The 27,021-nt window shown below is 43.5% G+C and overlaps 1 protein-coding gene across 4 annotated transcripts in view; it reads right to left on the minus strand.

Moving 5' to 3' along the window:
- Window positions 1-27,021, minus strand: part of frmd3 (FERM domain containing 3) — a 185,830-nt gene that overhangs the window by 70,258 nt on the left and 88,551 nt on the right. For all 4 annotated transcript variants that reach the window (XM_063068799.1, XM_063068798.1, XM_063068800.1 and 1 more), the window contains exons 3-5: window positions 18,572-18,614; window positions 15,744-15,822; window positions 746-843 (exon numbers count right to left, since the gene is read on the minus strand). In XM_063068799.1, the coding sequence (XP_062924869.1) occupies window positions 746-843; window positions 15,744-15,822; window positions 18,572-18,614 (220 nt within the window). The remainder of the gene's footprint in view (window positions 1-745; window positions 844-15,743; window positions 15,823-18,571; window positions 18,615-27,021) is intronic.

Raw genomic sequence — 27,021 nt, forward strand, 5'->3', positions numbered from 1 at the left:
AAGGCGCCTCATGGAAGGCTCATCTGCAAGATTAAGATACATGGGATCCATGGTGAAATGGGCATTTAGATTCAGAATTAGTTTGCCAATAAAAGACAAGGGCAGTGGTTAATGGGACCTTGATGAAAATGTAGATGGATGGATTGCTTAATAAATTCACAAACAATACAAAGATTGGTAGTGCTGTGGATAGTGTAGAGGAAGGCAAAAGAATACAGTGAGATATAGGTCAATTACAGATCTGGGCAGAGAAATAGCAAATGTCATTTAACTCACACAAATATGAGGTGTTGCATTTTGAGAGATTAAATGTCAAAGGATAGTATACGGTTGATGGCAAGACCCATCACAGTGTTGAAGTACAGAGAGATCTTGGAATGCAAGTTCACAGCTCCCTGCAAGTGGCTACACAGGTTGATATGGTGGTAAAGAAGGCATATAGCAAGCTCGCCTTTATTAGTCAAGGAACTGAGTTCAAGAGCAGGCAGTTACAGTATGTTGCAGCTTTATAAAATTATAGTTAGGCTGCATCTGGAATATTGCATTCAATTCTAGTCACACCAGTACTGGATGAATGAACAAAAATGTTGTTATTGTGAAAAAAATAATCAATTAACTGATCAATTTTATTTTGGAATAACTGATCAGTTTTAATACAAATGTGATGCTTTGTTTGTAAATAGTTTCTTACCATTGAAATTTAATCCCAATTTTGAGTTAAACTGGGTACTACCGTTACACCTACCTTGTAGAGTATATGCACCCAAAGACGCAGCATCTGATAAAGAGCAAAGCAGGCGTCCATGAAATATATCCCTTTTAATTTGAAGATACAGTAAGTACCTGTAAAGGAGCAAAATTAAATGGTCAATTGTTTGAAAAAAAGGAATTAAATATACAAAAGGCAAGAATTTAGTGGTTCCATACCTCCTGAACTCATCCCAGATGCTGGTAAAATGGGAGTTGCACTCAAATCATTAGTTTTATTCAGGAAATTGTTCAAATTTAAGAATGGGTGGGCTAAACCAGTACAGACTTGTAGTATAGGACCAAGACTAAGTTGTGTTGGTAATATTGTACTATTGAGAAGAGATTCTCCTAATCAAACTTTCTGCTCATCATATCTAATCCGAGTCTCCCCATCCCCCTAGCATTGTCCGACCATATGATCCACACCAGCACCCACCAGTTCTCCACTACTACATTTCCATTTGTCCTTTTGTAAAACTGACATTATCAACATCACCTTGAAAAAACAGAAACCATCTTTGCCTAACATCAAGTGCAAAAGTATTTACTTCCTAAAATTGAACTGAAAACCCCCTGACACAAACCTTTTGGCCTTGAAATACCTCCACAGAAGAAACAGTGTTATGCAAATGAAAATCAGGTTAATTGGGTTAACTACTAGTTTAACAAAATTGTGAACATTCCTGGGTGTCTTGAAAGCTATCAGCAAATTTGACTCCTGACATTATTAGGATTTTCACTTGCGCTGAAGCCTTTTCTCTGGCATCAGAACTCCCCATGTGAAATCAACAATACAGCAACACCCAAAATGCATCACAATACTAATTTTCAACCTCACTCTTATCAAATTTGACAGTATTTATTTAGTCATTAACAAGGAAGGTTTTACTAACTCTTTGTCCCCTAGGAAAATGCTATCTAAAGAGCCAACACTTTTGTGGGGGGCTGTTGTGCCTCAGGAGCCTGAGTGAGTTTTCTGAGGGTTTAACAAAACAAGTTGATGAAGACAGAGCGGTGGATGTGGTGTGTATGGATTTTAGTAAATGGGGTTCAATCCAGAAAAGTGTGAATTGATACACTTTGGAAGATTGAACTTGAAGATGGAGTACAAGGTTAAAGGCAGGACACTTGGCACTGTGTAGGAACAAGGGCATCTTAGGGTCCAAGTCCATGGATCCCTCAATGTTACCATGCAGATTGATAGGGTGGCTGAGAAGGATTAATGTGTGTTGGCCTTCATTAGTCAGGGGATTGAGTTCAAGAGTCTGTCGATTAAGTTGCAGCTCTATAAAACTCGAGTCACACCACACTTCTGTGATCAGTTCAGGTCACATCATTACAGGAAGAATGTAGGAGCTCTAGACAGGCTATGAGGATGCTGTGAAGATTAGAGAAAATATCTTGTGAGGAAAGCTTGAGCAAGCTAGGACTTTTCTCCTTGGATTGAAACAGGCTGAGTGAGGACTTGCGAGAGATGTATGTATAAGATTATGAAATGCACATACAGAACGGACAGACAGTACCTTTTTGCCAGGGTGGCAATGGTCACTACTGAAGGACGTCAGTTTAGGATGAGTAGGGAAAGGTTTAGGGGAGATGTCAGCGGTAGGGTTATTACATAGAGAGTGGTATGTGTCTGCAACGCACTGCCAGCGATGGTGGTAGAGGCTGATGCAATAGGGACATTTAAGAGACTCTTGGATAGGCACGTATATAAGAAAGATGGAGAGTTATGGAATTTGTAGGAGGGAAGGGCCATGGAGTAGGTTTATATAGGTTGGCATAACATCATTGGCCAAAGGTTTCGTGTTGTCCTATACTGCTCTATGTCCCATGTTCTAGCACTCAAACCACATTGTATTCTTTACCTCCACCATTTTGTGTGTGTTGCTTTGCGTTCTTTATCCTGATGTTTCTTGGATTACTTTGCCCTTGCAAGCCAAGGCCACAGTCACTCACAGATTCCTCGACTTGGTAACCTTCCAGTCTGCTATTGTTGATTTCTGTCACATCTCAGTGTTCAATAAGATCACACAAACTATATAGTTATGGAGATCAGAGTTCATCTGCTCTTCCTTTATCCCGCAGAAACAGGCGCAGTGGGTGCTGGGATCTGTCTGCACTGCAGGCTTCCGTGAAGTGCAAGCACTCACTGACTGAACTCACACACGCAGTGTTACTGCCTGCAGAGACTTCCCGGCGATCTCTTTGTCAGGAGAGCCTTCCTGCAGCCCTGCAGGTTTTCTCTGCACCCCTCCTTCGCAGCAAGAACATGTCTACTACCAGAGCTTGTTATGCACCCAACTATGCACGTCCTCCTGACCGCACACCCAGGAGTACACTCTCACCCAATGAAATTAGTTCAAGTTCACATGCAGGTTCAAATGTATTATTATTAATAGTACACATATACAGCCAAATGAAACAACATACCTCCGGACCGCGGCACACCCACAAAACATACATCACACGCAGCACGTAAACCAATATATTACCATAAATAAGTTAATAAAATATAATTTAAAATGCCCACATCATGCACAGCACAGGGAAGCAGTAAACAGTGATCGTTGCAGTATCCATTTGTTAAGTTGCAATACTCACAACAGTGCTGTTTCAGCTATAGTAGGTCCCTTTTCAGCTGAGGTCACAGCTATCAAACCAAGTGTCAGCAACAACAAAAACTTGCAATTGCTCAATAGCATTGTGTCCACTGAAACTAACCCACTAGGAAACCCAACTATACTGTCTGATGAACATAACGAGAAATTACAAGTTTTAGGAGATGAAAAGAACAGGGATGGAGGTAAAAGATTAGGGAAGTAGCATTGCTAACCAGGCATGGTACACAGCTGCAGAAAGGAGGGACATCATAGAGGGATTGTCTTCTGATTCAGTCGATGTGGGTCGAAGTCAGAAAAGCAGAAGGGAGCAATCTCGCTATGGGGAGTATTCTATAGACCACCCCCCCCCAGCTATGGGGAGAATTCTATAGACCACCCTCCCCCCATAGCAACAGAGACACTGAGGAACAGGTAAGGGGCAAAATAACAGAGTTGTTGTCATGGAGGTCTACAATTTCCCTGATATCAAGGTGGAATTATGCTGCTATTGGGCAGGAACAGGGGAGCATAAATTGGGGACAAATTTACTTGGGGAAATGCACAACAGAAATATGGAGTTTGTTTTGGGAGGACTTGCTGGGGGTTCTAGATAGGCAGAGAAAGGACGGTAAAGTGAAGGAACTAAGGTTGACAAGAGATGTGAGACATCTGGTTAAGAGGAAGGCATGATCTCACTTAAGATTTAGGAAGCAAGGATCAGGCAGGGCTCTAGAAGGTTACAATGAAACTAGGAAGGAGCAAAGAATGGATTTAGGAGAGCAAGAAGGACTATGAGAATGCCTTGGGCAAGTAGGATTGAGGAACATGCCAATACGTTCTACACATATGTGAAGAACAGGAGCCTGGCCAGAGTAAGGGTTGGACCAATCAGAGATAGTAGAGGAAACATCTGCCTGGAGTCAGAGGTCCCTAACGAATACGTACCTTCAGTATTCACCAGTGAGAGGGATGTTAACAATTGTGAGGACAGTGTCAAACAGGCTGATATGCTTGAACATGTTCATGTTAAGAAAGGAGATGCACTGGAACTTTTGAAAAACATTAGGATAGGTAAGTCCCCAGAGCCAGATGAGATATATCACAGGTTACTACAGAAAAGAAATTGCTGCAACCTTGGCAATGATCTTTGTATCCTCACTGGTCACCGGAGTAGTACCAGATAATCGTAGAATGGCAAATGTTATTTCTTTGTTCAAAAAAGGGATTAGGGATAACCCTGGGAAGTGAAGAACAGTGAGCTTCAGTGGTGGGCAAGTTATTGGAGAGGTATTTTAGGATTTTCAAGTATTTGGAGAAGCATGGTCTGATAGGGATACTCAGCATGGCTTTGTGAGGGACGCGTCATGCCTCACGAAACTGATTGAATTCCTTAAGGAAGTGACAAATCAGACAGATGAAGGTAGAACAGTAATGTGGTGTATATGGATTTTAGTAAAGCTTTTGATAAGGTTCCCCATGATAGGCTCATTCACAAAGACAGGAGGCATGGAATCCAAGGAAACTTGGCTGTGTGGGTACAGAATTAGCTTGCCCATAGAAGGCAAGAGGCTGATAGTATATGGAGAGCATTCTGCCTGGAGGTCAGTGACCAGTGGTGTTCTGCAGAGATCTTGTGGGGATGGAACTGGACTCTCTCACGGTGGTGTCTGAAAAGAGGATGCTGTCTAAGTTGCATGCCATCTTGGTCAATGTCTCCCATCCACTACATAATGTACTGGGTGGGCACAGGAGTACGTTCAGCCAGAAACTCATTCCTCCGAGATGCAGCACAGAGCATCATAGGAAGTCATTTCTGCCTGGGGCCATCAAACTTTACAACTCCTCCCTTGGAGGGTCAGACGCCCTGAGCCGATAGGCTGGTCCTGGACTTACTTCGTAATTTACTGGCATCATTTACATATTACTATTTAACTATTTATTACTATTTTTCTATTACTATTCTATTACTATTTATTATTTCCATGACTATTACTATTTACTATTTACTAATAGTCGTATTACTATTACTATTTCTATTACTATTTATTATTTATGGTGCAATTGTAACGAAAACCAATTTCCCCCGGGATCAATAAAGTATGACTATGACCATGACTATCTGTTCTGGGACCCTCTTCTTTATGATTTTATAAATGCCTTGGATAGGAAGTGGAAAGGTGGTTCATAAGTTTGAAGATGACACAAATGTTGGTGGAGTTGTGGATAGTGTGAAGGGTTGTTGTAGGTTGCAACAGGACATTGACAGGGCTGAGAAGTGGCAGGTGGGGTTCAATCGAGAGAAGTGTGAAGTGAACAGGGTTAACAGCAGGATTCTTGGCATTGTGCAAGAACAGAAGGATTTTGGGGTCCATGTCAAAAGATCCTGTGAAGTTGCAGCACTAGTTGATAGGGTTGTTAAGAAAGTATATGGTGAGTTAGGCTTCATTAGTCGGGGGGATTGAGTTCAAGAACTGCGGAGGTTATGCTGCAGCTCTATAAAACCCTGGTTAGAACACACTTGGAATATTGTGTTCAGTCCTGGTCTCATTTTAGGAAGGATATGGAAGCTTTATAGAGGGTGCAGAGGAGATTTATCAGGATGCTGCCTGGACTGGAGGACATGGTTGACGAGGCATTTTTTCCTTTGGAGACGAGGAGGATGAGAAGTAACTTGATAGAGGTGTATAAGATGATAAGAGGCATAGAGGCATAGATTGAGTGGACAGCCTGAGATTTTTCTCCAGGGTGGAAATGGCTAACATAAAGGGGCATAATTTTAGGGTGTTTGGAGTGAAGTATGGGGGGTGGGGGAATGCGTCAGAGGTTAGTTCTTTATATAGAACACACATGGAAACCCCTGCCAGGCATTGGTGGCAGAGGCAGAGACATTAAGGTCTTTTAGGAAACTCTTAAATAGGTACAGTGCATAGATGATAGAAAAATAGAGGGCTATGTAGGAGGGAAGGGTTAGATTGACCTTTGAGTAGGTTAAAATGTCGGCATATCGAAGATCCTGTACTCTGCTATGTTCTTTACATCAGCATTAGGATGACCAACAATGTTGTTATTACAGTAAAGCAATTTCTTGACTTTGGTTTCTTGGCTTCTACTGTATCATTCTACTGTAAATGAGAATACTTCATACTGTGCTCTGGGAAAAAGGAAGATCTGCTAAAATTGGTGAGATTTCCTGGTATAATATTACACATGGCTCCAGTATTCTAATAGACAAACTTCTGGCTAAAAGATGAGAACGTTAAATAAGTGTCAGCTGAGATTTACAGTGAAGTGAGCATGCAGCCAATTAAGAGATGACAAATATTTCACTTTGAAGTGAAAATGTGAATTTTGGCTGAAATGCTGCCAATTGACATTGTGCCCTCAATTTTTAAAAACATGGAAACATTTTCCATCTACTGCAGGTATAAAATCCATGGGGCAGATCTTCTCTGTTAAGAACTACCCATGCATAACATGGAAATCCTGGAATGTGGTGTCATCCACCGTGCTGCCTGTGGTATTGACTGCAATGCTCACTGTAGAAATGGAGCGCACCTTGCCACCATCAGTGTTATTCACTCTGCAATATCTAGACTTGTTAGACATCTGTTTAAACAAATGACAAGCAGTGTTTCACCATTTAAAATTATTTTCTATTGGTCGATGACTTCAATAAAAGTTGTAAAATTAGAATCCAATCTGACAATCAAAACTAAGAAACCACAGATGTTCCTGGGTAAGAACTAATGTAAATTTGTTTATTTTCTACTCAAAGCTATTTATGGAAAATTAATTTATGTTAACTTAATTACATTCTTTGACTTTCCTTTCTATCATTGTCCTACAATAGAAAGGTACCAAGTTATGGGTGTTTTATTAAAAGCCCTACTTGAACTGATGTGACCTCTATTTGTCATCACTGTCTGCAAAAAAAAAGTGATGCCTGCATTTTGATTAATTAGCTGACCTAGCCACTAGCCTCTTTACTTAATGAAACAGAAGATATTCATTGCTTAATTTATTCTTCTGACAAATGAGGATATCTCTTTCCTGCTGGGAGAAAAGAAATTAATCCAGAAATAGGAGGAGGTAGTACATTTTAGATAAATAGGACAAGACATTAAAATCAACAATATCTGGCTATTAAGAGAACTAAGTATCATCCACACCACATGCGTATATATCAGGAACCTGGAGTACTGGTTGCCAGCATGGTATGACGCCCTACTGCCCTCAGCACAACTGTTTAGTAAAATCATTACCACTTACTGATTATTTAATCAAAAATTTCTTTTGATTGTTGCAGTGTTTTCCCATTGTTGTTTTACATATATACAGGGAGTGGTAGAACAGTTACTGAAACAACACTGAGTTTTAAAGAAACATAGGTCAAATGCAGGCAAATGGGAATAGTTCAGCTCGGCCACCTGGTCGGCACGGATCTGTTGATTCTTAAGTTGCATGTCGACAGTCCTCAGGAGCTCCAAGAGTTCTGCTGGTATTGACGTGTGCTCTTCTAAGCATCATTTTCTTAGGTCAAGATTATGAAGATACATGCAAGAAATTCAACTTTCTATTCTTGACCTGGGCAGTGTTACACAAAGGAATCTGACAGTGTTATTTTAAAAACACAAACACTAGGAATTCTGCAGATGCTGGAAATTCAAGCAACACACATCAAAGTTGCTGGTGAACGCAGCAGGCCAGGCAGCATCTCTAGGAAGAGGTACAGTCGACGTTTCAGGCTGAGACCCTTCGTCAGGACTAACTGAAGAAAGAGCTAGTAAGAGATTTGAAAGTGGGAGGGGGAGGGGGAGATCCAAAATGATAGGAGAAGACAGGAGGGGGAGGGATGGAGCCAAGAGCTGGACAGGTGATTGACAAAACGGGTATGAGAGGATCATGGGACAGGAGGCCCAGGGAGAAGGAAGGGGGGGGGAAGCCCAGAGGATGGGCAAGGGGTATAGTCAGAGGGACAGAGGGAGCAAAAGGAGAGTGAGAGAAAGAATGTGTGTATATAAATAACGGATGGGGTACGAGGGGGAGGTGGGGCATTAGCGTAAGTTAGAGAAGTCAATGTTCATGCCATCAGGTTGGAGGCTACAGTACAAAACGATCTCCCAGTCTGCGTTGGGTCTCGCCAATATATAGAAGGCCACATCGGGAGCACCAGACGCTGTATATCACCCCAGCCGACTCACAGGTGAAGTGTCGCCTCACCTGGAAGGACTGTTTGGGGCCCTGAATGGTGGTAGGGGAGGAAGTGTAAGGGCATGTGTAGCACTTGTTCCGCTTACAAGGATAAGTTTGCCAGGAGGGAGATCAGTGGAGACGGATGTGGGGGGACGAATGGACAAGGGAGTCGCGTAGGGAGCGATCCCTGTGAAAAGCAGAGAGGGGGGGGAGGGAAAGATGTGCTTAGTGGTGGGATCCCGTTGGAGGTGGCGGAAATTACGGAGAATAATATGTTGGACCCAGAGGCTGGTGGGGTGGTAGGTGAGGACCAGGGGAACCTTATTCCTAGTGGGGTGGCGGGAGGATGGATAGCAGATGTACGTGAAATGGGGGAGATGCGGTTGAGAGCAGAGTTGATGGTGGAGGAAGGGAAGCCTCTTTCTTTAAAAAAGGAGGACATCTCCCTCGTCCTGGAATGAAAAGCCTCATCCTGAGAGCAGATGCGGCGGAGAGACGGAGGAATTGCAAAAAGGGGGTGGCATTTTTGCAAGAGACAGGGTGAGAAGAGGAATAGTCCAGATAGCTGTGAGAGTCAGTAGGCTTATAGTAGACATTAGTAGATAAGCTGTCTCCAGAGATAGAGACAGAAAGATCTAGAAAGGGGAGGGAGGTGTCGGAAATGGACCAGGTAAACTTGAGGGCAGGGTGAAAGTTGGAGGCAAAGTTAATAAAGTCAACGAGTTCAGCATGCGTGCAGGAAGCAGTGCCAATGCAGTCGTCGATGTAGCGAAGGAAAAGTGGGGGATAGATACCAGAACAGGTACGGAACATAGATTGTTCCACAAAGCCAACAAAAAGGCAGGCATAGCTCGGACCCATGCGGGTGCCCATAGCTATACCTTTAGTTTGGAGGAAGTGGGACGAGCCAAAGGAGAAATTATTAAGAGTAAGGACTAATTCTGCTAGACGGATCAGAGTGGTGGTAGAGGGGAACTGATTAGGTCTGAAATCCAAAAAGAAGCGTAGAGCTTTGAGACCTTCCTGATGGGAGATGGAAGTATATAGGGACTGGACATCCATGGTGAAAATAAAGCGGTGGGGGCCAGGGAACTTAAAATCATCGAAAAGTTTAAGAGCGTGAGAAGTGTCACGAACATAGGTAGGAAGGGATTGAACAAGGGGGGATAAAACCGTGTCGAGGTATGCAGAAATGAGTTCGGTAGGGCAGGAGCAAGCTGAGACAATAGGTCGGCCAGGACAGGCAGGTTTGTGGATCTTGGGTAGGAGGTAGAAACGGGAAGTACGAGGTGTGGGAACTATAAGGTTGGTAGCAGTAGATGGGAGATCCCCTGAGCGGATAAAGTCGGTGATAGTGTGGGAACAATTGCCTGGTGCTCCTTAGTGGGGTCACGATCGAGGGGTAAATAAGAGGAGGTATCCGCGAGTTGTCTCGATCGTACACTTCCTCCCTTATCACCATTCAGGGCCCCAGACAGTCCTTCCAGGTGAGGCAACACTTCACCTGTGAGTCGGCTGGGGTGATATACTGTGTCCGGTGCTCCCGGTGTGGCCTTCTATACATTGGCGAGACCCAACGCAAACTGGGAGATCGTTCTGCTGAACACCTACGCTCTGTCCGCCAGAGAAAGCAGGATCTCCCAGTGGCCACACATTTTAATTCCACATCCCATTCCCATTCTGACTTGTCTATCCACGGCCTCCTCTACTGTCAAGATGAAGCCACACTCAGGTTGGAGGAACAACACCTTATATTTCGTCTGGGTAGCCTCCAACCCTTTGGCATGAACATTGACTTCTCTAACTTACGCTAATGCCCCACCTCCCCCTCGTACCCCATCCGTTATTTATATACACACATTCTTTCTCTCACTCTCTTTTTTCTCCTTCTGTCCCTCTGACTATACCCCTTGCCCATCGTCTGGGCTTCCCTCCCCCCTTTTCCTTCTCCCTAGGCCTCCTGTCCCATGATCCTCTCATATCCCTTTTGCCAATCAACTGTCCAGCTCTTGGCTCCATCCCTCCCCCTCCTGTCTTCTCCTATCATTTTGGATCTCCCCCTTCCCCTCCCACTTTTAAATTTCTTACTAGCTCTTTCTTCAGTTAGTCCTGATGAAGGGTCTTGGCCTGAAACGTCGACTGTACCTCTTCCTAGAGATGCTGCCTGGCCTGCTGCGTTCACCAGCAACTTTGATGTGTGACAGTGTTATTCTTAGTTTTGCTATGTTTTTAAAACTTTGCAAAATAGTGCAAGGCAAGATACTAATAACTATTTTAACCCCAGCACAAATTTCTTGGCACAAATATTTTCTAAGAGATAAATCTTAAAATTATTTTCAAGTATTGCTGCAAATGATATGTTCTGTTTCTGAAGTAAAAATAACATGGATTCTTTTGTAAACAAAATCCAGATTTTTTCCTTCATATTCACAAGTTTAATATCGAGTATTATTTGATATTAAAATAGGAAGTAGAACTAACCTGTCAATCTTTATCAGCAGAACGTACTAAAATGCAGAAAACTACAGTTAATGTACAAACTCCTTACAGGCATTGGCGGGAATCGAACCCCAATCTAAAAGCTGATGCTGTAAAACATTATGATATGTGCTGCGCTACCATGCCACTCCAGGTATAGTCTAAATTAGAGTCTAAAATAAACATGCAGAGAACTAGACATGGGTTTCATATGGTCTCTTTGTTGGTTTACAACAATAAAATGCAGTAAGAGCTCAATGTTCAACTCAATATTCATTGACATAATGTACATAAATTAACTTACTAAACTTGGGTTACTGCTTCAGCAAAGTCATCTGGTGGGGATCAAATTGATTTTGCTTAGAGATTGCAAGTGGTCTGCACTAAATTAAAGAATCATTCTGAGATATTTAATTTAAGGCACAGAATTGTTCTATTTTGAGAAGCCAACAGAAAATAGAAATTTGAAGGAAACATCTTGCTGTGTCAGGCATGTATATCACAGTCCACCTGCAGTGTAAAGTTTCCTCCGACTCACCCCAGTTACACACCTTCAAAAATGAACCAGGAAGTTACTTCCTCCCTGTGAGGATACATCAAGTAAAGTCAACTTGCACTGAATTTCATTGGTTTGCATTTCCTATCCAGAGATTAATAATAAAAATACTTGTGCTGTACTTAAAATTCACATGCCAACCTTATATTGCATCACAGAACAATACAGTAATACAGCACAAAATGTTTGTGCCACCTCTAGGAAAGAGCTTCCCAGGGATTCCCAATCCTCCACTCAAATAGCAGGCTTACATCTTATTTAAATTTTAACTATTTGTTCAATTCCCTTTTCAAAGTTACTATTGAATATATTTCTACCTTGCTATGGGCAATACATATCAAAGTTCAAAGTAAGTTTATTATCAAAGTACATATATGAGACCATATACAACCCTGAGATTCATTTTCTTGTGGGCATACTCAGTAAATCCAAAAATCGTAAGCGAATCAATGAAAGACCGCACCCGATAGAGCCAACAAACAACCAGTGTGTAAAAGACAACATATTGTGCAAATACAAAAGAAAAAGAAAGAAAGAATAATAATAAATAAATAAGCAACAAGTTTCAAGAACAGGTGATGAAGAATCCTTTAAAGTGAGTCAATAGGTTGCGGGAACAGTTCAGTGATGAGGCAAGTGAAGTTATCCCCTCTGGTTCAGGAGCCTGATGGTTGAGGGGTAATAACTGCTCCTGAACCTCCTGTACTTCCTTCCCAATGGCAGCAGTGAGAAGAGGGCATAATCTGGGTGGTAGGAGTCCCTGATGATGGATGCTGCTTTCCTGTGACAGCGCTTTGTGTAGATATGCTCAATGGTGGTGAGGGCTTTAACCAAGATGAACTGGGTCATATCCACAGCTCTTTGTAGGATTTCCATCCAACGACATTAGTGTATCCACACCAGGCTATGATGCAACCAGATTAGAGCAACTTGCTTCATGAAAGTTCCCTATGTAATCACTGGTTCTTTTTCCAATTGAGATAAATCTCTAACCTCTAGTTATTGAGCCAACAGTTTCTCTGACTTATTTTGTCAAAACAATTTAAAATTATGGAGAGAATGAAGAACAATCTCCATCTTTTCTATTTAATCTCTTGTACATCCTCTTGAAATCTTGATACATTTCTTAAGGAAGACTGCCCAAAATTGAATGCAGTATACATGATTAACAAAAATCTATTTAAAAAGATTTAAAATGCTTTTATTTCTTTTGTGTTACATACTTTATTTAAAGGCAATGATCCTGAGAATTTTTAGCAACTTTATTAAGATACTTTCCTATCTTTGAAGATCTAAATAAACTCTGATCCATCCAGCCTTGAGTGTTTTAAGATTCAAAGTATATTTAGCCTCAAAGAATGTGCAAATTATACAACCTTGATATTTCAAAGTTGCTGGTGAATGCAGCAGGCCAGGCAGCATCTCTTGGAAGAGGTACAGTCGATGTTTCGGGCCGAGACCCTTCGTCAGGACGAAGGGTCTCAGCCCGAAACGTCGACTGTACCACTTCCTAGAGATGCTGCCTGGCCTGCTGCGTTCACCAGCAACTTTGATGTGTGTTGCTTGAATTTCCAGCATCTGCAGAATTCCTCGTGTTTGTAACCTTGATATTTGCCTTCTTTCAGGCAGCTACATAGCAAGAAACCTGAAAGAACTCAATTAGATTAGATTATGAGGACACGCAGTCCTTTTTTATTGTCATTTAGTAATGCATGCATTAAGAAATGATACAATTTGTTCCTCCAGAATGATATCACAGAAACACAAGACAAACCAAGACTAAAAAAACTGACAAAAACCACATAATTATAACATATACTGTAGTTACAACAGTGCAAGCAATACCGTAATTTGATAGAAGAACAGACCATGGGCATGGTAAAGAAAGTCTCAAAGTCTCTCGAAAGTCCCATCATCTCACGCAGATGGTTGAAGGAAGAAAACTCTCCCTGCCAAGAGCTTCCAGCGCCGCAAACTTGCTGATGCAGCATCCTGGAAGCACCCGACCACAGTCCGACTCCAAGTCCGTCTGAAAACTTCAAGCCTCCGACCAGCTCTCCGACACCGAGCACAATCTCTACCAAGCGCTTCGACCCCGGCCCTGGCAAAAAGCAATAGACAAAGCCGAGGATTTGGGGCCTTCCCCGCTGGAGATTCTCGATCGCACAGTAGCAGCAGTAAAGCAAGCATTTCAGAAATTTCTCCAGATGTTCCTCCGTGCTTCTCACGTCTGTCTCCATCAAATCAGGATTATGCACGGCATCCTACTTCACAAATACGATATCAATTCAGAGCGGCTGCCCGCGCTGCGTCATGCCGCAATCTTCTCCTCCCTTCCCCAATTAATAAAAAAAGACCACTCCCCCAATGCATGGAGAAAGAGGGAAAAAAACAAATCACGCAAACAATCGAAGCGAGCAATAGCATTCCGAACCAGACTGAGTCCTTAGATCCAAACATCCAGAGCAGTCTGGAGTAGGCCCAAAGCCTCAGTATCAGCTCATCATATTAGCGGGGCACGAAGCACAGCAGCCAGGGGCAGTCCCGCAGCCTCAGCTCCATGAAGAGAGAAGTGAACATCGCCTCCGATCCTGACACCCTGCCTTTCCAATCTATCTGGACCAGCGTTTAAATTGTCCAATTTCCGGATCATACCTCACATTAGGACCTGGGCCCCGGCCCAGCAAAATGCACTGAGCCTAGACCGCGTGACTCAGTGATTCATCCTGGGTCTAGATTTCACCGGCCAGGCTGAAGCTGTTCTCGACCTCACCAAATCAGCTCGGCACTTAGAGCAGTCCTAACTCGCACCCGGGTTAGCTAGATAGACATCTTGATATTTTGACAATAATAACTACAACAATTTGTATTTACATAATACTTTTAAAGGCAGCAAAAGTGTCCAAGGTGTTATTCCTCCAAGCTCAACTTAGCCTGAATGTGACAGTAAAGGAGGCCATAGACAGACATGTCAGAATGGAAGCGGGAAGTCAAATTGAAATAGTTGGCCACAGGGAGATCCTACCTTTTGGAGAGTGAAGGTGCTCAATAAGGCAGTCACTGAATCGTGTTGGGTCTCACGAATGTAGAGGCGGCCACACCAGGAGCACCAGATACAATAGATGACCCTGACAAACGTAGATGATTTCTCTAATTTCTGGTCTTTCCACCCCCCCCCCACCCTGCCTTTTTCCATTCCCTGTTCTGGTTACCTTCTCACCCCTTTTCTTCTCCTTACCTGTCCATTATCGGGGAGAGGGCTGCAGAGTGGGGCTGAGGAGGGGATAAAAGGATCAACCCTGACTGAATGGTGGAGCAGACTCGATGGGCCAGATGGCATTGCTCAAGATTTTCAGCATCTGCAGAATCGCCTGTGTTTATATTTGGTCCTAATAATCAACCCTAGACCCCCAGGCATATACAGTACTGTGCAAAATTCTCAGGCAGAAAACTCTTAGCTAGGGTGCCTAAGATTTTCGCACAGTATCTGTCAACGTGGAGCAGGTAGCGAGTTTGTAAATCTGGTGGGAGGAAAGGATGTTGTGAATGACAAGGGGGGAGCGCTGCAGGAGGAATGTGGGGCAGGTGGCATAGAAGGAGCGCCAGTGGGTGGGGGGAAGTGTTGGCGCGGATGCAGAGACACCCAGCCCTGAGACCAGAAAACATTCGGTTTCTTGATCATTACAGAGTATCCCTCTGGTGCGTCCTGCTCCCTCTTCCTGCCCGCTTTGCACTCTCAGTCCACAATACAGACCCATAACATAATCAGGTTTATCATCATTCACATATATCATGAAATTTGTTTTTTTTTGCAGCATCAGCCACAGTACAGGGCAATATAAAAAACTATTACAGTACTGTGCAAAAGTCTCAGGCACCCTAAGACTTTTGCACAGTATTGTAGCTGTATACTTTCCTCTGAACAATAACCATTCACCACTACTCTCTGCTTTTTGTTTCTCAGTTCATGTTATAACATATCTGTTTCTACTTCGCTATTCCCACAAGCTTTCATTTAGTTAACATGTCTGTTATTTCTATTTTTTCAAACATGTGTAAAGTAGCAATCCTCTCCATTGTTTCACCAACATCAAAGCTTCAGTTAATTTAAAAATCAAAGTTTTAAACTCGCAGTATAGTTTTCACTAGAAAATTAAAAGTACCTGGTGAGTTCTTCCTTGACCTTCATTGGTTCTGCAGGATAAAATTTCACTCTGAAGCACATGGTATACGGAGGCTGAGCTGAAATATTATGGAAAAAAAAGTAAGAGCGATACAAAGTGAACACAAAATGCTGGAGGAACTCAGCAGGTCAGGCAGCATCCATGAAAATGAATACTGTAAACAGCTGACGTTTCTGGCCAAGACCCTTCTTCAACACTGGAAACAAAGAAGGAGGATGCCAGAAAAAAAAGGTACGGGGAGGTGCTGGAGGGCTACCTAGAAGATGACAGGTGGGTGGGAAAGGTAAAGGGCAGGAGCTCCTCCAGCATTTGCTCTGGATTTCCAGCATCTGCAGAATTTTTTTGCTGCTTACAAAATAAATATTTGTGTATGTCTGGGTAGTGGGTAGTGGCTCCATATGTCACTACTACAGGGCGTGACGACCCTGCCTTACACAGTCCTGGGCTCAGCTAGCTCTGGCTGACTGTACCCGGTATGGGCCCCTATCCAGGGTTACGGATCCCACTGCCTTGTGGGTATCTGCGGGAGAAGAGAAGGCTAAGGAGTAAACCCTACACAAATCCAGAATGGAGCCCCTAAGGCGGTTGGATGACATATCACGTCACCTCCCGGCAGCTCCTGCAGCCAAGCTGATGTCAAATGTACTGCTTCGCATTCCTTTGGACCACATCCGCGAGGCCGAGAGGGGGATCTTGATGTCTGGGCAGCCCAGGATATCCATATTTATCGCCCAGGTCTGCGCCCCGGAACAGGCGCATCCATTGTCTACTTAGACAGACAGAGCCATGATGATGTCTGGGAAACTTGTATTTATTCAAGAAATGCTCTGGGCCACAGAATAAATCATGCAAAACAAGCCTTGTATTTTCAGGCATGGCTCTGGGCAAAAAGCTCAGAGCACATCAGGAAAGAAACTGCACAAAATAATATTTCACTTCTCACAATATTCAGCAGCTGCTTTGTGTACCACTTGTGATTATTTCATTTTGCAACACAGATTTTAATATTTGTATTAGTACTTTTGTTGCAAGCATGTGTTCACTTCTGTTAATCTGCTGTAAATAAGTGATTCTAAAATTATATTTGCATATGAAATTGCCTATTCACCAGTGAACCTTCTACATCAACCCACATGACAGAAGTTCTCATCATCACTCCACAGACTTAAAAAGAGTAGAGAGCTGGGCATTTGAAAACAGCCAGGAGATCGGAAGCCCGAAGGGAGTCGGGAACCAAATGAAAGGCAATTTGAGAGGAAAATCATAGTTTCCCCTTCACTGCTATTGATGGAATTTTCACCTCTAGTTCCTCCACTTCTGTACTTCTACTCTTACCATATCCACCCTCCATCCCTCACCCCCCCCCACCCCAGACAGAACAGGGATGAAGTTCTCCTGGTCCTCATTCATCAAGCCCATCAGCCTTCCCATTCAGCATATCAATCTTCACAGCTTCCAACAGCTACAACGTGACCCCACCACTTCCTGCTTTCTGCAGGGATCTGGTCTACCTAATTAAATAAAGATGTACTTGTGATTGAGAGAATGTAGTCAATAGTCATCGTATTGATTACTGAGATGACAGGCTTATGGTGTGTAGTCAGATCAACCAGAGTGAGCCTGTACTCACTTGAGTTCAGATGGTTGAGAGGTGATCTCCTTGAAGCACAGAAAATTCTTAGGGGGCTTGACAGGATAGATGGTAATAAATCCCCTGCAGAGGACACATAAACATTGTAAAGAATCTGCAAACAACAATCTGCTGGAAGGACTCAACAGGTCAAGCAGGATTTCAAACCACTGAGTTCTTCCAGCACACTGTCCGTAGCTGCAGATTCCAGCATCTGAAACCTCTCGTGTTTCTAAAGTATAGGCAGCTACCGAAGTAGAACTAAAGGGATGTTCCTCCCTATATCAAAACTACTTGATCCCTGAATTTACACAGAAAATCTGCTACTTCTTATAAATAACTAATTAAGGAAACTCTAGAAGAATAGATTGAGGGGAAGAAATAGAATTATGTTTCTGGATATGGGAAACCATTATTTTTTCACACAATATTTTGCATCTGAATACTTCCAAAAGCATGCCATCTGCCAAATTTGCTGTAAACAAATTAAGTTTAGAGTTTTAATCTGTATTCCATTTGTCTTTCCACTAGAGGCCTCTGAAGAGCAAGTGTATTTTTACTTCTGTCAATAATAATGTGGGGCATTACACCCCTCCCCTGTTTGTTCACTCCTTCCCTGTCCTCCAATATTTAACTGCATTGAGCAAGGGCTGTGCCCAGCATCAGAACGTCCCATGTGAGCCAAGGCCGATTTTTAACATCCTCTGATCCTCATTCCTACATGTGATATATCTGAGTTATCATCTTGGAAACTAGCTTAAAATATCTCAGAACAAAAAAAAAATTTCTGGCTCAGTGCAGGTTCTCTTAAAACATTCCTGTGATGAATATAAAAAGGACAAACAATTATGGATGCAATTTAAGGATCCTTGGTTGTCTATTATTGATTTTAAAACATTTCGAGATGCTCCACTCTTGGCAGAAAATCAATAACTAACCATATAGGATGTTACTGCAGCAGTAAACTAGCTCAGGAGAAGAGACGATGGTTTCCAAATGGTCTATTATAACCAAGCAGTAGCATAAAAGAATTGCCTGATATAAAACTGTCTGAAATTGGCAGCATTTTTCTCAGTCAGCTGTTAATGCCAGGGTAGAGTGAGGCCTTATTTACATAGAACTGTTGATATTTTTCATCTCCATTTACAGAGGGAGAGTAAAAAAAAGTCAAACTTACATTTCATTTGTTTCACAACTGACTTGTTGGATTCCAGCCAATGCTATGAAATAAAAATAGGAGATTGATCATTAGAAAACAGTGTATCTCTCTTTCTCATTTTTTTATACTAACACAAAGATTACTTTGTGTTGCGTGATGTATTTGCCAATGAATCTCAAAGGTTCACTTGCATTTACTTAAGAATGTGAGCCTACAGGACAAAGAATTATTTGGTCAGCATTTACTGTGCAAATACCAAACAAATGAAAAGCTTCAGTAGCAATTAAGAAATAAATCAAATGTCATATTTCTGGAAGAAGTAAAAGGGTCATTAACTAATCATAGCAGACATCTAAACACAAGTACAGCATGCAAAACATAAAAATTATTTTAATTCTAACTTCATAGTCAAACTAGTGTAGAGCTTGATCAGCATTCAGCTACATGATTGACCAGGATGCCTTTTGGCAAACCTGGGACATGACATTGGATGGCTAAAGCAGAGTGCAGTGGTGGTGAGGAGAGAATGCTTAAATAAAATGAGTGAACATACTTCAAACAGAATCGACGGTCTGATCTTACAATCAGCCTGCAGGGGAAAAAAGGTCAAAGATAACAGCAAAATAAAGAAAAATACCGTCAGATCAGTACCTCCTTCGATGTAATTCAGGAAAAAAAAATCATGAAACATTAAAGAGCAAGGTTTTTATATTTTCAGCAGCAAATCATTACACATTATTGACTTTTGGTTATATTGTACTTTAGAAATTAGAAGGATCAGGTGTTTACTGGAAGGCATTTGTTTCAGAAAACCATCTGCATTGACTTGGAATGGGAACAAGTGAGAAGGTAGAAATGTGACCTGACATTAAAAAGGGTAAGTCTTGCACACAGAGAGTGGTGGGTGTGTGGAATGCATTGCCAACAACGGTGGTGGAGGCGGATACAATAGGGACTTTTGAGACTCTTAGATAGGTACACGGAACTTAGTAAAATAGAGGGCTATGCAGTACGGTAATCCTAGGCAGATTCTAGAGTAGGTTACATGGTCGGCACAACATTGTGGGCCGAAGGGCCTGTAATGTGCTGTAGATTTCTGTGTTCTATGAAACAATTCCAAAAGGGCATTAAGGGGCTAGAATATGCATGAAGAATTTTATACAGTCAGCAGAAGCATTTCACAATCATTCTCTTTAGGAAAATTCCTATAGACCAAAGTATGCAGAATCTAATGTAATATGCTCTTAAATAAGAAAGGGCACATTTGCTTCTGTGTGAGATAAAGGGAGTAATCTTGAACTGCTGGCGTTACTGTAGCTTAATGAACCTATATGGCCCAGTAAATTCCACCAGGTGTGTCACATTATTTTGCTGCTGTGCAGTTCCTGGGGAGTGCAGGAGTCATCCCAGGCACAATGGCAAGTCACTAGTAGCTTAGTCTTATCAGAATGTCAATAAGGAGGGACTTTGAGAAGGGCACCAACACCAATCCATCCCATTATCATCTCAACCACACAGGGGCATAGTTATACTTTGCAAAGTACAAGGCTGAAGGCCAGTTCCCCTGTAAGAATATTCTATCTCTTTAAGAATGGAGAAAGATACTCAAAGAAGTGTTGAAGAAACCTAGGGCTGGGAAATGGCTGCAACTGAAATCCAACAAAATTTCTTCTTGAAACCTTTCCAAGGGACAGACAGTCAAACGGCAAGGTAGAATGGCAGATAACAAAATGCTATTACAGCCCCGGGTTTAATTCCTCTGTTGTCTGTAAGGAGTTGTACATTCTCCAGATGGCCATGTGGGTTTACGCTGGCTCAGGTTTCCTCCCATATTCCAAAGACATACAAGTTAGAGTTAGTAAGTTGTGGGCTTGCTATGTTGGTGCCAGGAGCAAGGCGACACTTGCAGGCTGTTCCCAGTACATCCTCGGACCGTGTTCGTCATTGAAGCAAACAACACATTTCACTGTATGTTTCGATGTACACGTGATAATAAGGCTAATCTCACTCATTCCATTAGCCCGCATGTAGCTTATATTGCTGCATATTCATGAGGCTATGTAAGAGTCTCTTAAATCGCTCTGTCATATCTGCTTCTACTACTGCCCCTGACAGCACATTCCAGGCTCCCACTGCTCTCTGTCTAAACAAAATCCTGCTTCACACATCTTCTTTGATGTTCACCCCCTCTCACTTTAAAGGCACGTTCTTTAGTATTGAATATCTCTACCCTAGGAGAAAGATTTTGGCTGTCTACTCTCGCTATGCCCTCTCATAATTTTATAAACTTTTAACTGGTCTCCCTTCAGCCTTGTCCACTCCAGTGAAAGCAACCTTGGTACCTCAAACCTCTCCTTATAGCACATGTCCTCTCATCCAGACAGCGTCTTGGTAAACATCTTGTGTACCCTCTCCAAAGCCTTGACATCCTTCCTGTAATGGGGTGACCAGAACAGAATGCTGTGTTGGTGCGTGGCCAAGTAGTTAAGGCATCGGTCTAGTGATCTGAAGATTGCTAGTTCGAGTCTCAGCTGAGGTAGCGTGTTGTGTCCTTGCTCTGCAACGACACTGGTGCCAAGCTGTATTGGCCCTAATGCCCTTCCCTTGGACAACATCAGTGGTGTGGAGAGGGGAGACTTGTAGCATGGGCCACTGCCGGTCTTCCATACAACCTTGCCCAGGCCTACGCCCTGGAAACCTTCCAAGGGGCAAATCCATGGTCTCACGAGACTAACAGATGCCTATTATTAAGAATAGAATGCTACACGCCAGATCATCCTAACCAGAATTTTATGAAGCTGTACTTTTCTGATTCTTAAACTCAATGCCCTGACTAATAAAGCAGAGCAAGCCATATGTTTTCTTTAACACCCTATCAACTTGTACAGCTAGAATTTCTTTGCCCATATCTGTAACCGATCTATACCTCACTGCATGCTTTGGTACGGTCTTCTACACCACGGATTTTTGAGTCACCTGCTAACCCACCCATCCACATTTTCATCCAGGTCATTTATATATGTATCACATACAGCAGAGGTTCCAGTGTGGATCCCTCTAGAACGCCACTATTCACAGGCCTCCAGCCACTACACTCAAGTCTTCTATGGGCAAGCCAGTTCTGAAATCAAACAGTAAAGTTACCACGGACCCCATGCATCTTAATCTTCTCGATTAACCAACCACGTGGGACCTTGACGAAAGCCTTACTAAAATCCATGTAGACAACATCCTCTGCTCTACCAGTAGTGGAAAAATTTCACTTTGGCTGGTGGTCAGATCCCTTAATGCTGTACTGAAGATCAAAACAGTTGGTAAATCAGACTTCCCTGACCAAATTCTCCCCAAGCCACCCACCAGCTCTGAACGATCAACTGGAAAAAGTTAGAACTAGTATGCCCAGATGATGCCTTTCCAGAGTTATAAGGTGGGAGGTGAAACTCAAGGAGAGTCAGGTTATCATTAGCCATGCAGAAAAGTGAACCCCACTGTCCAGCAGCTTACTGGAGATGGCAGAGTGCAGTGGGTCGTTGGGATGAAGGGGAAAGTCAAATTAATATGAGGCCTCAAACTAAGCATATCAAATCTTAAGCCTGAAATAAATTAGCCAGTACCAGGAGAAAGGCTTTACGTTAAATAACATGCAGATCTTCCACCAAATGAGGTGGCCAGCATTTCCTGTAGGCAATGAAGGATTTTGAATAGAAGTCAAATGGCATGACTAGTTCTTTGGAAAGCTTTTATGTTTGTCCTCTCAATGTTGTTTCCTCATATCACTACAAATCCATCTGCAAAGGCTCAGATGTTTCTTCTTCTGCTTCTTATAAGCTATAGAGGATGTCTTGCTTCCACTCTAACTCTATAATTTTCAGGGAGACTGATGAGGCTTAGCGGGAACTGCAGACTCTTGCACTGATAGGGTAGCAAGTATCAACTGCGGTGGGTTTTTGAGTGGTTGGGGAAGTAGCGTGCTCCTTCTCCTTCTACCACGATGGGCTTGTCCTGGGGTTCTCTCAACCTGAGCCAACAAGGTGTCATTAGGGACTCAACAGTAGGGATATCAGCCTGAGAAAGGATACTGATGGTCACTTATTGCCCAAAAAAATTTTGAAGCTTGTCCCTGCACACTTCTCACATTCACCTGTAACTTTAAAGCACATCTCCATTCAACCCAAAACAGTTCTAAATTTAAGATACTGTCGTAATTTCTACTTTGAAAAAGGCACACTCGACAACTTCATGCCCAAAGAAACAACTTTATCTCCAACTTCAAAACCGTTATGTATATACAGAGGCTTTCACAACCCATACGGCATGGCAGGAACCCTATATACAAAGCATACTGGAAGTAAAAAGAACGGAAGTAAACCCCCCCCCCATTATCCTAATTAGTATTAACTTATTTTTAATAATGCTCACATAACAACACTTCTCCCCCTTTAAAATCCAACATTCCCCAAATGTAAAAACTAGGAAATAAAAACAGTGGTGTTATTAACTTGCATACCCCTGAAAACTTATACGGGTATCTCAGCAACAGTTTATCAATAGCAAACATCTGGAAAACATGAGAGATTCAACATTCAATCTAACAACAACAAGAAGAAAACTGTCTCATCAAAGATTCAGTCTGTCAGGAGGTTTACAAGTGCACTGTGATCTGCGCACTACCCCTGGTGACCCAGCAGGTACCACTGGTGATGATGTTTTGGGTGGGTCTGGCATTGGGGGCATGAGAGGGGTCTGTGTGTCTGCGTGAGAATGTCCATCCACTTCAGGGAACCCCGACCCCTCTGCCAGCACCTCACCCTCTGGCAAAGTCACTGGTGGACATGCTTTTGCAGTAGTCTGTCACACTTTTGCCTTCATGTCCGGGCGCAGCAGGTCCAATTTTGATTTGGGCCTACGCCCCATCAGCATCTCTGCTAGAGTGCGGGCAGTCGTAGTCTGTGGCGTGAGGCGGTATTTAAACAGGAAACGTGAAAGCCGAATGCAAAGGGAGTCCCCTGTCATCCGCTTCAGGCCTGCCTTCACTGTCTGAACAGCCGGCTCAGCCAAACCATTGGAGGCTGGGTGGAAAGGGGCCGTCCGAATGTGACGAATGCCATTCTGCTGCATGAACTCACTGAACAGCTCACTGGTGAATGTCGGGCCACTATCAGTGGCCAGAGTGTCAGGCAACCCGTGGACTGCAAACACTTGCCTGAGTGCGTCTGTGGTTGAAGGTGCTGTGATGTTGCTCATGATGTGAGCTTCGATTCATTTAGAATGCGCATCTACCATGACAAGAAACATCTGCCCATAAAAGGGCCAGCAAAGTCCAAATGTAGCCTAGACCCAGGTGGTCTAGCCACTCCTATGGGTGCAAAGGAGCTGGTGGTGGCATATTCTGATTAGTCTGACATTGTGTGCATGATTTTACCTTGCTCTCCAGATCCTGATCCATTCTTGGCCACCAAATGTAGGATCTTGCAAGACTTTTCATTCGAGACACCCCTGGATGAGTCTCATGAATTTCCTCCACAATCTGTGAACAGCCAGGGGGAGACATGCTGACCCTTGACCCCCAGAAAATGCAGCCATCCTGCAGACTGAGTTCTGTCTTGCGTTTGGTATAAAGCCTCAGTTCCTCTCCTTCCACGACTCTGGGCCAGCCTTGTAAAAGAAAAGTCTCGATTTGGGACAGGACTGGGTCCCTCTCTGTCTCTGACAGCCTCTGGAGGTGTCTCTGGAGGCACATATGTAGCAACAGGTGTCTCAGGTAAAGGTAGTCAACTCAGTGCATCGGCATTTGCATTATCCCCACCCGCTCTGCACACTATAGTGTACTGGTAGGCTGACAATGTAAGACCCCAACGCTGTATCCTGGCTGAGGCTAGCAGTGGGATTCATCTAGTCTCACTTAACAGGCTTATCAGTGGTTTATGGTCCGTATAAATTGTAAATACACGTCCATAAAGGTACTGATGAAAGTGTTTGACTGCAAAAACAATGGCCAGACCTTCTTTGTCTGGCTGTGAATATCCCTTCTCAGCAGCTGTCAGGGTACATGAAGCAAAACCAATAGGCCTCTCTGAGCGGTCTTCCATTACGTGTGAGAGAACTGCCCCGACTCCACAGGGCGAGGCATCGCATGCAAGGGTGATCTCCTTGTCTGGGTCATAGTGAACAAGCAGCTTTGCTGAGTGGAGGAGTTCTTTCACTTCCCTGAAAGCTTTCTCCTGCTCTTCACCCCACTGCCATTTAGTGTCATTGTGAAGCAGCTTATACAGTGGGGTCAAAACCCTTGAGAGGTCAGGAAGAAACTTGCCACAAAAATTCACCATGCCTAAAAATGATCTGAGTTCCGTGGTGGTCTTCAGGCTTGGGGCTTCCTTAATAGCTCTCACTTTGTCCTCCACAGGTTAGAGCCCCTCAGCTGTGATCTTGTGTCCCAGGTGAGTCATACTCGATGCCAGGAACACACATTTTCCTCATTTCAACCGCAGCCCTGCGTCTGAGAGCCTCTTCAGCACCCGTTCTAAATTAGCCAAATGCTCCACCTCCGTAGCCCCCGGATCAAAATATCATCAAGGTCACTGCTACGTGCAGAATCCCCTGCAGCAAAGTGTCCATTGTCCTTTGGAAAATGGCAGGGCTGGACGCCACTCCAAACACCAGGCGATTGTACTTGAATAATCCCTTGTGCATATTAATTGTGACGTACTCCTTTGAATCCTCGTCGAGCAGCAGCTGTTGGTAGGTGTGGCTCATGTCCAGCTTTGTGAACAGCTTACCCCCTGACAGGGTCGCAAACAGGTCATCCACCCGTGGCAATGGGTACTCCTCCAGCCTAGAGACCTGATTCACTGTAAGTTTATAATCCCCACATATCCTCACCATTTTGTCTGCCTTCAAAACTGGAACAATGGGAGCTGCCCAAGTTGAAAATTGGACGGGCTCAATAATGCCCAGCCTCTGTAGACATTCCAGCTCCTCCTCGACTTTGCCTTTCATGGCATAGGGCACCGACCTGGGCTTAAAAAAACGTGGTGTAGCCTCAGGGTCGACATTGAGTTCCACTGTCACACCCTTCAGTGTTCCTAGCTTGTCCCTGAAAACGTCACTGTACCATTGCAGAATGTCCTCCGTCATGTGTGCATACTTAATTTCATGCCAGTTTCGCCGGATTTTGCGAAGCCAATCGCGACCCAAAAGACTGGGCCCCCTGCGCTTATCACTAGCCTGGCTTCAGCCTTCTGACCCCCGGCTGAAATGTCCACATATAACACCTCTAAATGAGGTATGGGCTGCCCCGTCTAGGTCCTGAGTTTGAGCTTTGACGGTTTAATGGGAGGCAGGTTGGACCCCCATATCCTCCTGTAGGTCTCCTCACTAACGACCGATGCAGTGGCCCCTGAATCAATCTGAAACTTAATGTCCCTTCCCCTGACAGTGACTATGGCATAATATGGTTCAGGTGGTTCCTGATCTGTTTCCACTGCAAACATGTTGTAGGCAAACGCTGCCTCTTCATCTGCATCTTCTAGATGGTGTGTGGCTGCCTGAGCCCGTTGAGCGTTCCCCTGCCCAGGCTTAATCTTACCCTTTGAACTTCTGCACTTATTAGCTAAATATCCCTTTTTGCTACAAGCATGGCAGGCAGTGTCCTTGAATTTGCAATCATTTGCATCGTGCGTCCCTCCACACCGGAAACATTCCACCCGCTTTGCCTGTTTACCAGTCTCCCTCCTGACTTGGTGTACTGCTGCCGACTGCGACCCCCCCATGTCCTTTCTGGATATCCTTGACATTATTAGCAGCCATTTCCATGCCTTGGGCAATCTCTAAGGCTTTCTTGAAAGTCAACAGTGGGGTTTCCCCTAACAGGCAGCATTGTATGCTGTCATTATTAATGCTGCATACCAATCTATCACAGAGCACGTCTTCCAACACCGTTCCGAAATCACAATGCTCCAACAGCTGCCAAAGCTCAGCCACGAAATTGGCCACAGACTGACCTGGCTTCCTGAAACGGCTGTGAGACTTACACTGTTGGACTATCACAGAAGGTTTCAGATTGTAGTGGTTCCTCCCGAGCTTGACCAGTTCGCCATATGGAATGTCCCCCGGTTTCCGCAGTGTGGCTAAATTCCTTATTAGCTTTGTAAGTCTTTGCCCCACGTGCACTCAGGAGAATAGAGCGCTTCTTAGCCTCCTCATTATTCCATAGCACAGAAAAAGTGTCCTAAGTTTCCTCATACTCCGGCCAGTCCTCTGTCAACTCCACAAATTCACCAATAGTCCCAAACGTATCTGAACGTGAGGCCCCTTAACGACGCTGCTACTCCCGTTCGAAATGTGCCAACACGTCCACAAAACCAATTCACCTCATCACCAAAAATATGTGGTAACTTCTACTTTGAAAAAGGCACACTCGACAACTTCATGCCCAAAGAAACAACTTTTATCTCGAACGTCAAAACCGT

This window comes from Mobula hypostoma, chromosome 16 (assembly GCF_963921235.1).
Source record: "Mobula hypostoma chromosome 16, sMobHyp1.1, whole genome shotgun sequence".
NCBI classification, from domain to species: domain Eukaryota; kingdom Metazoa; phylum Chordata; class Chondrichthyes; order Myliobatiformes; family Myliobatidae; genus Mobula; species Mobula hypostoma.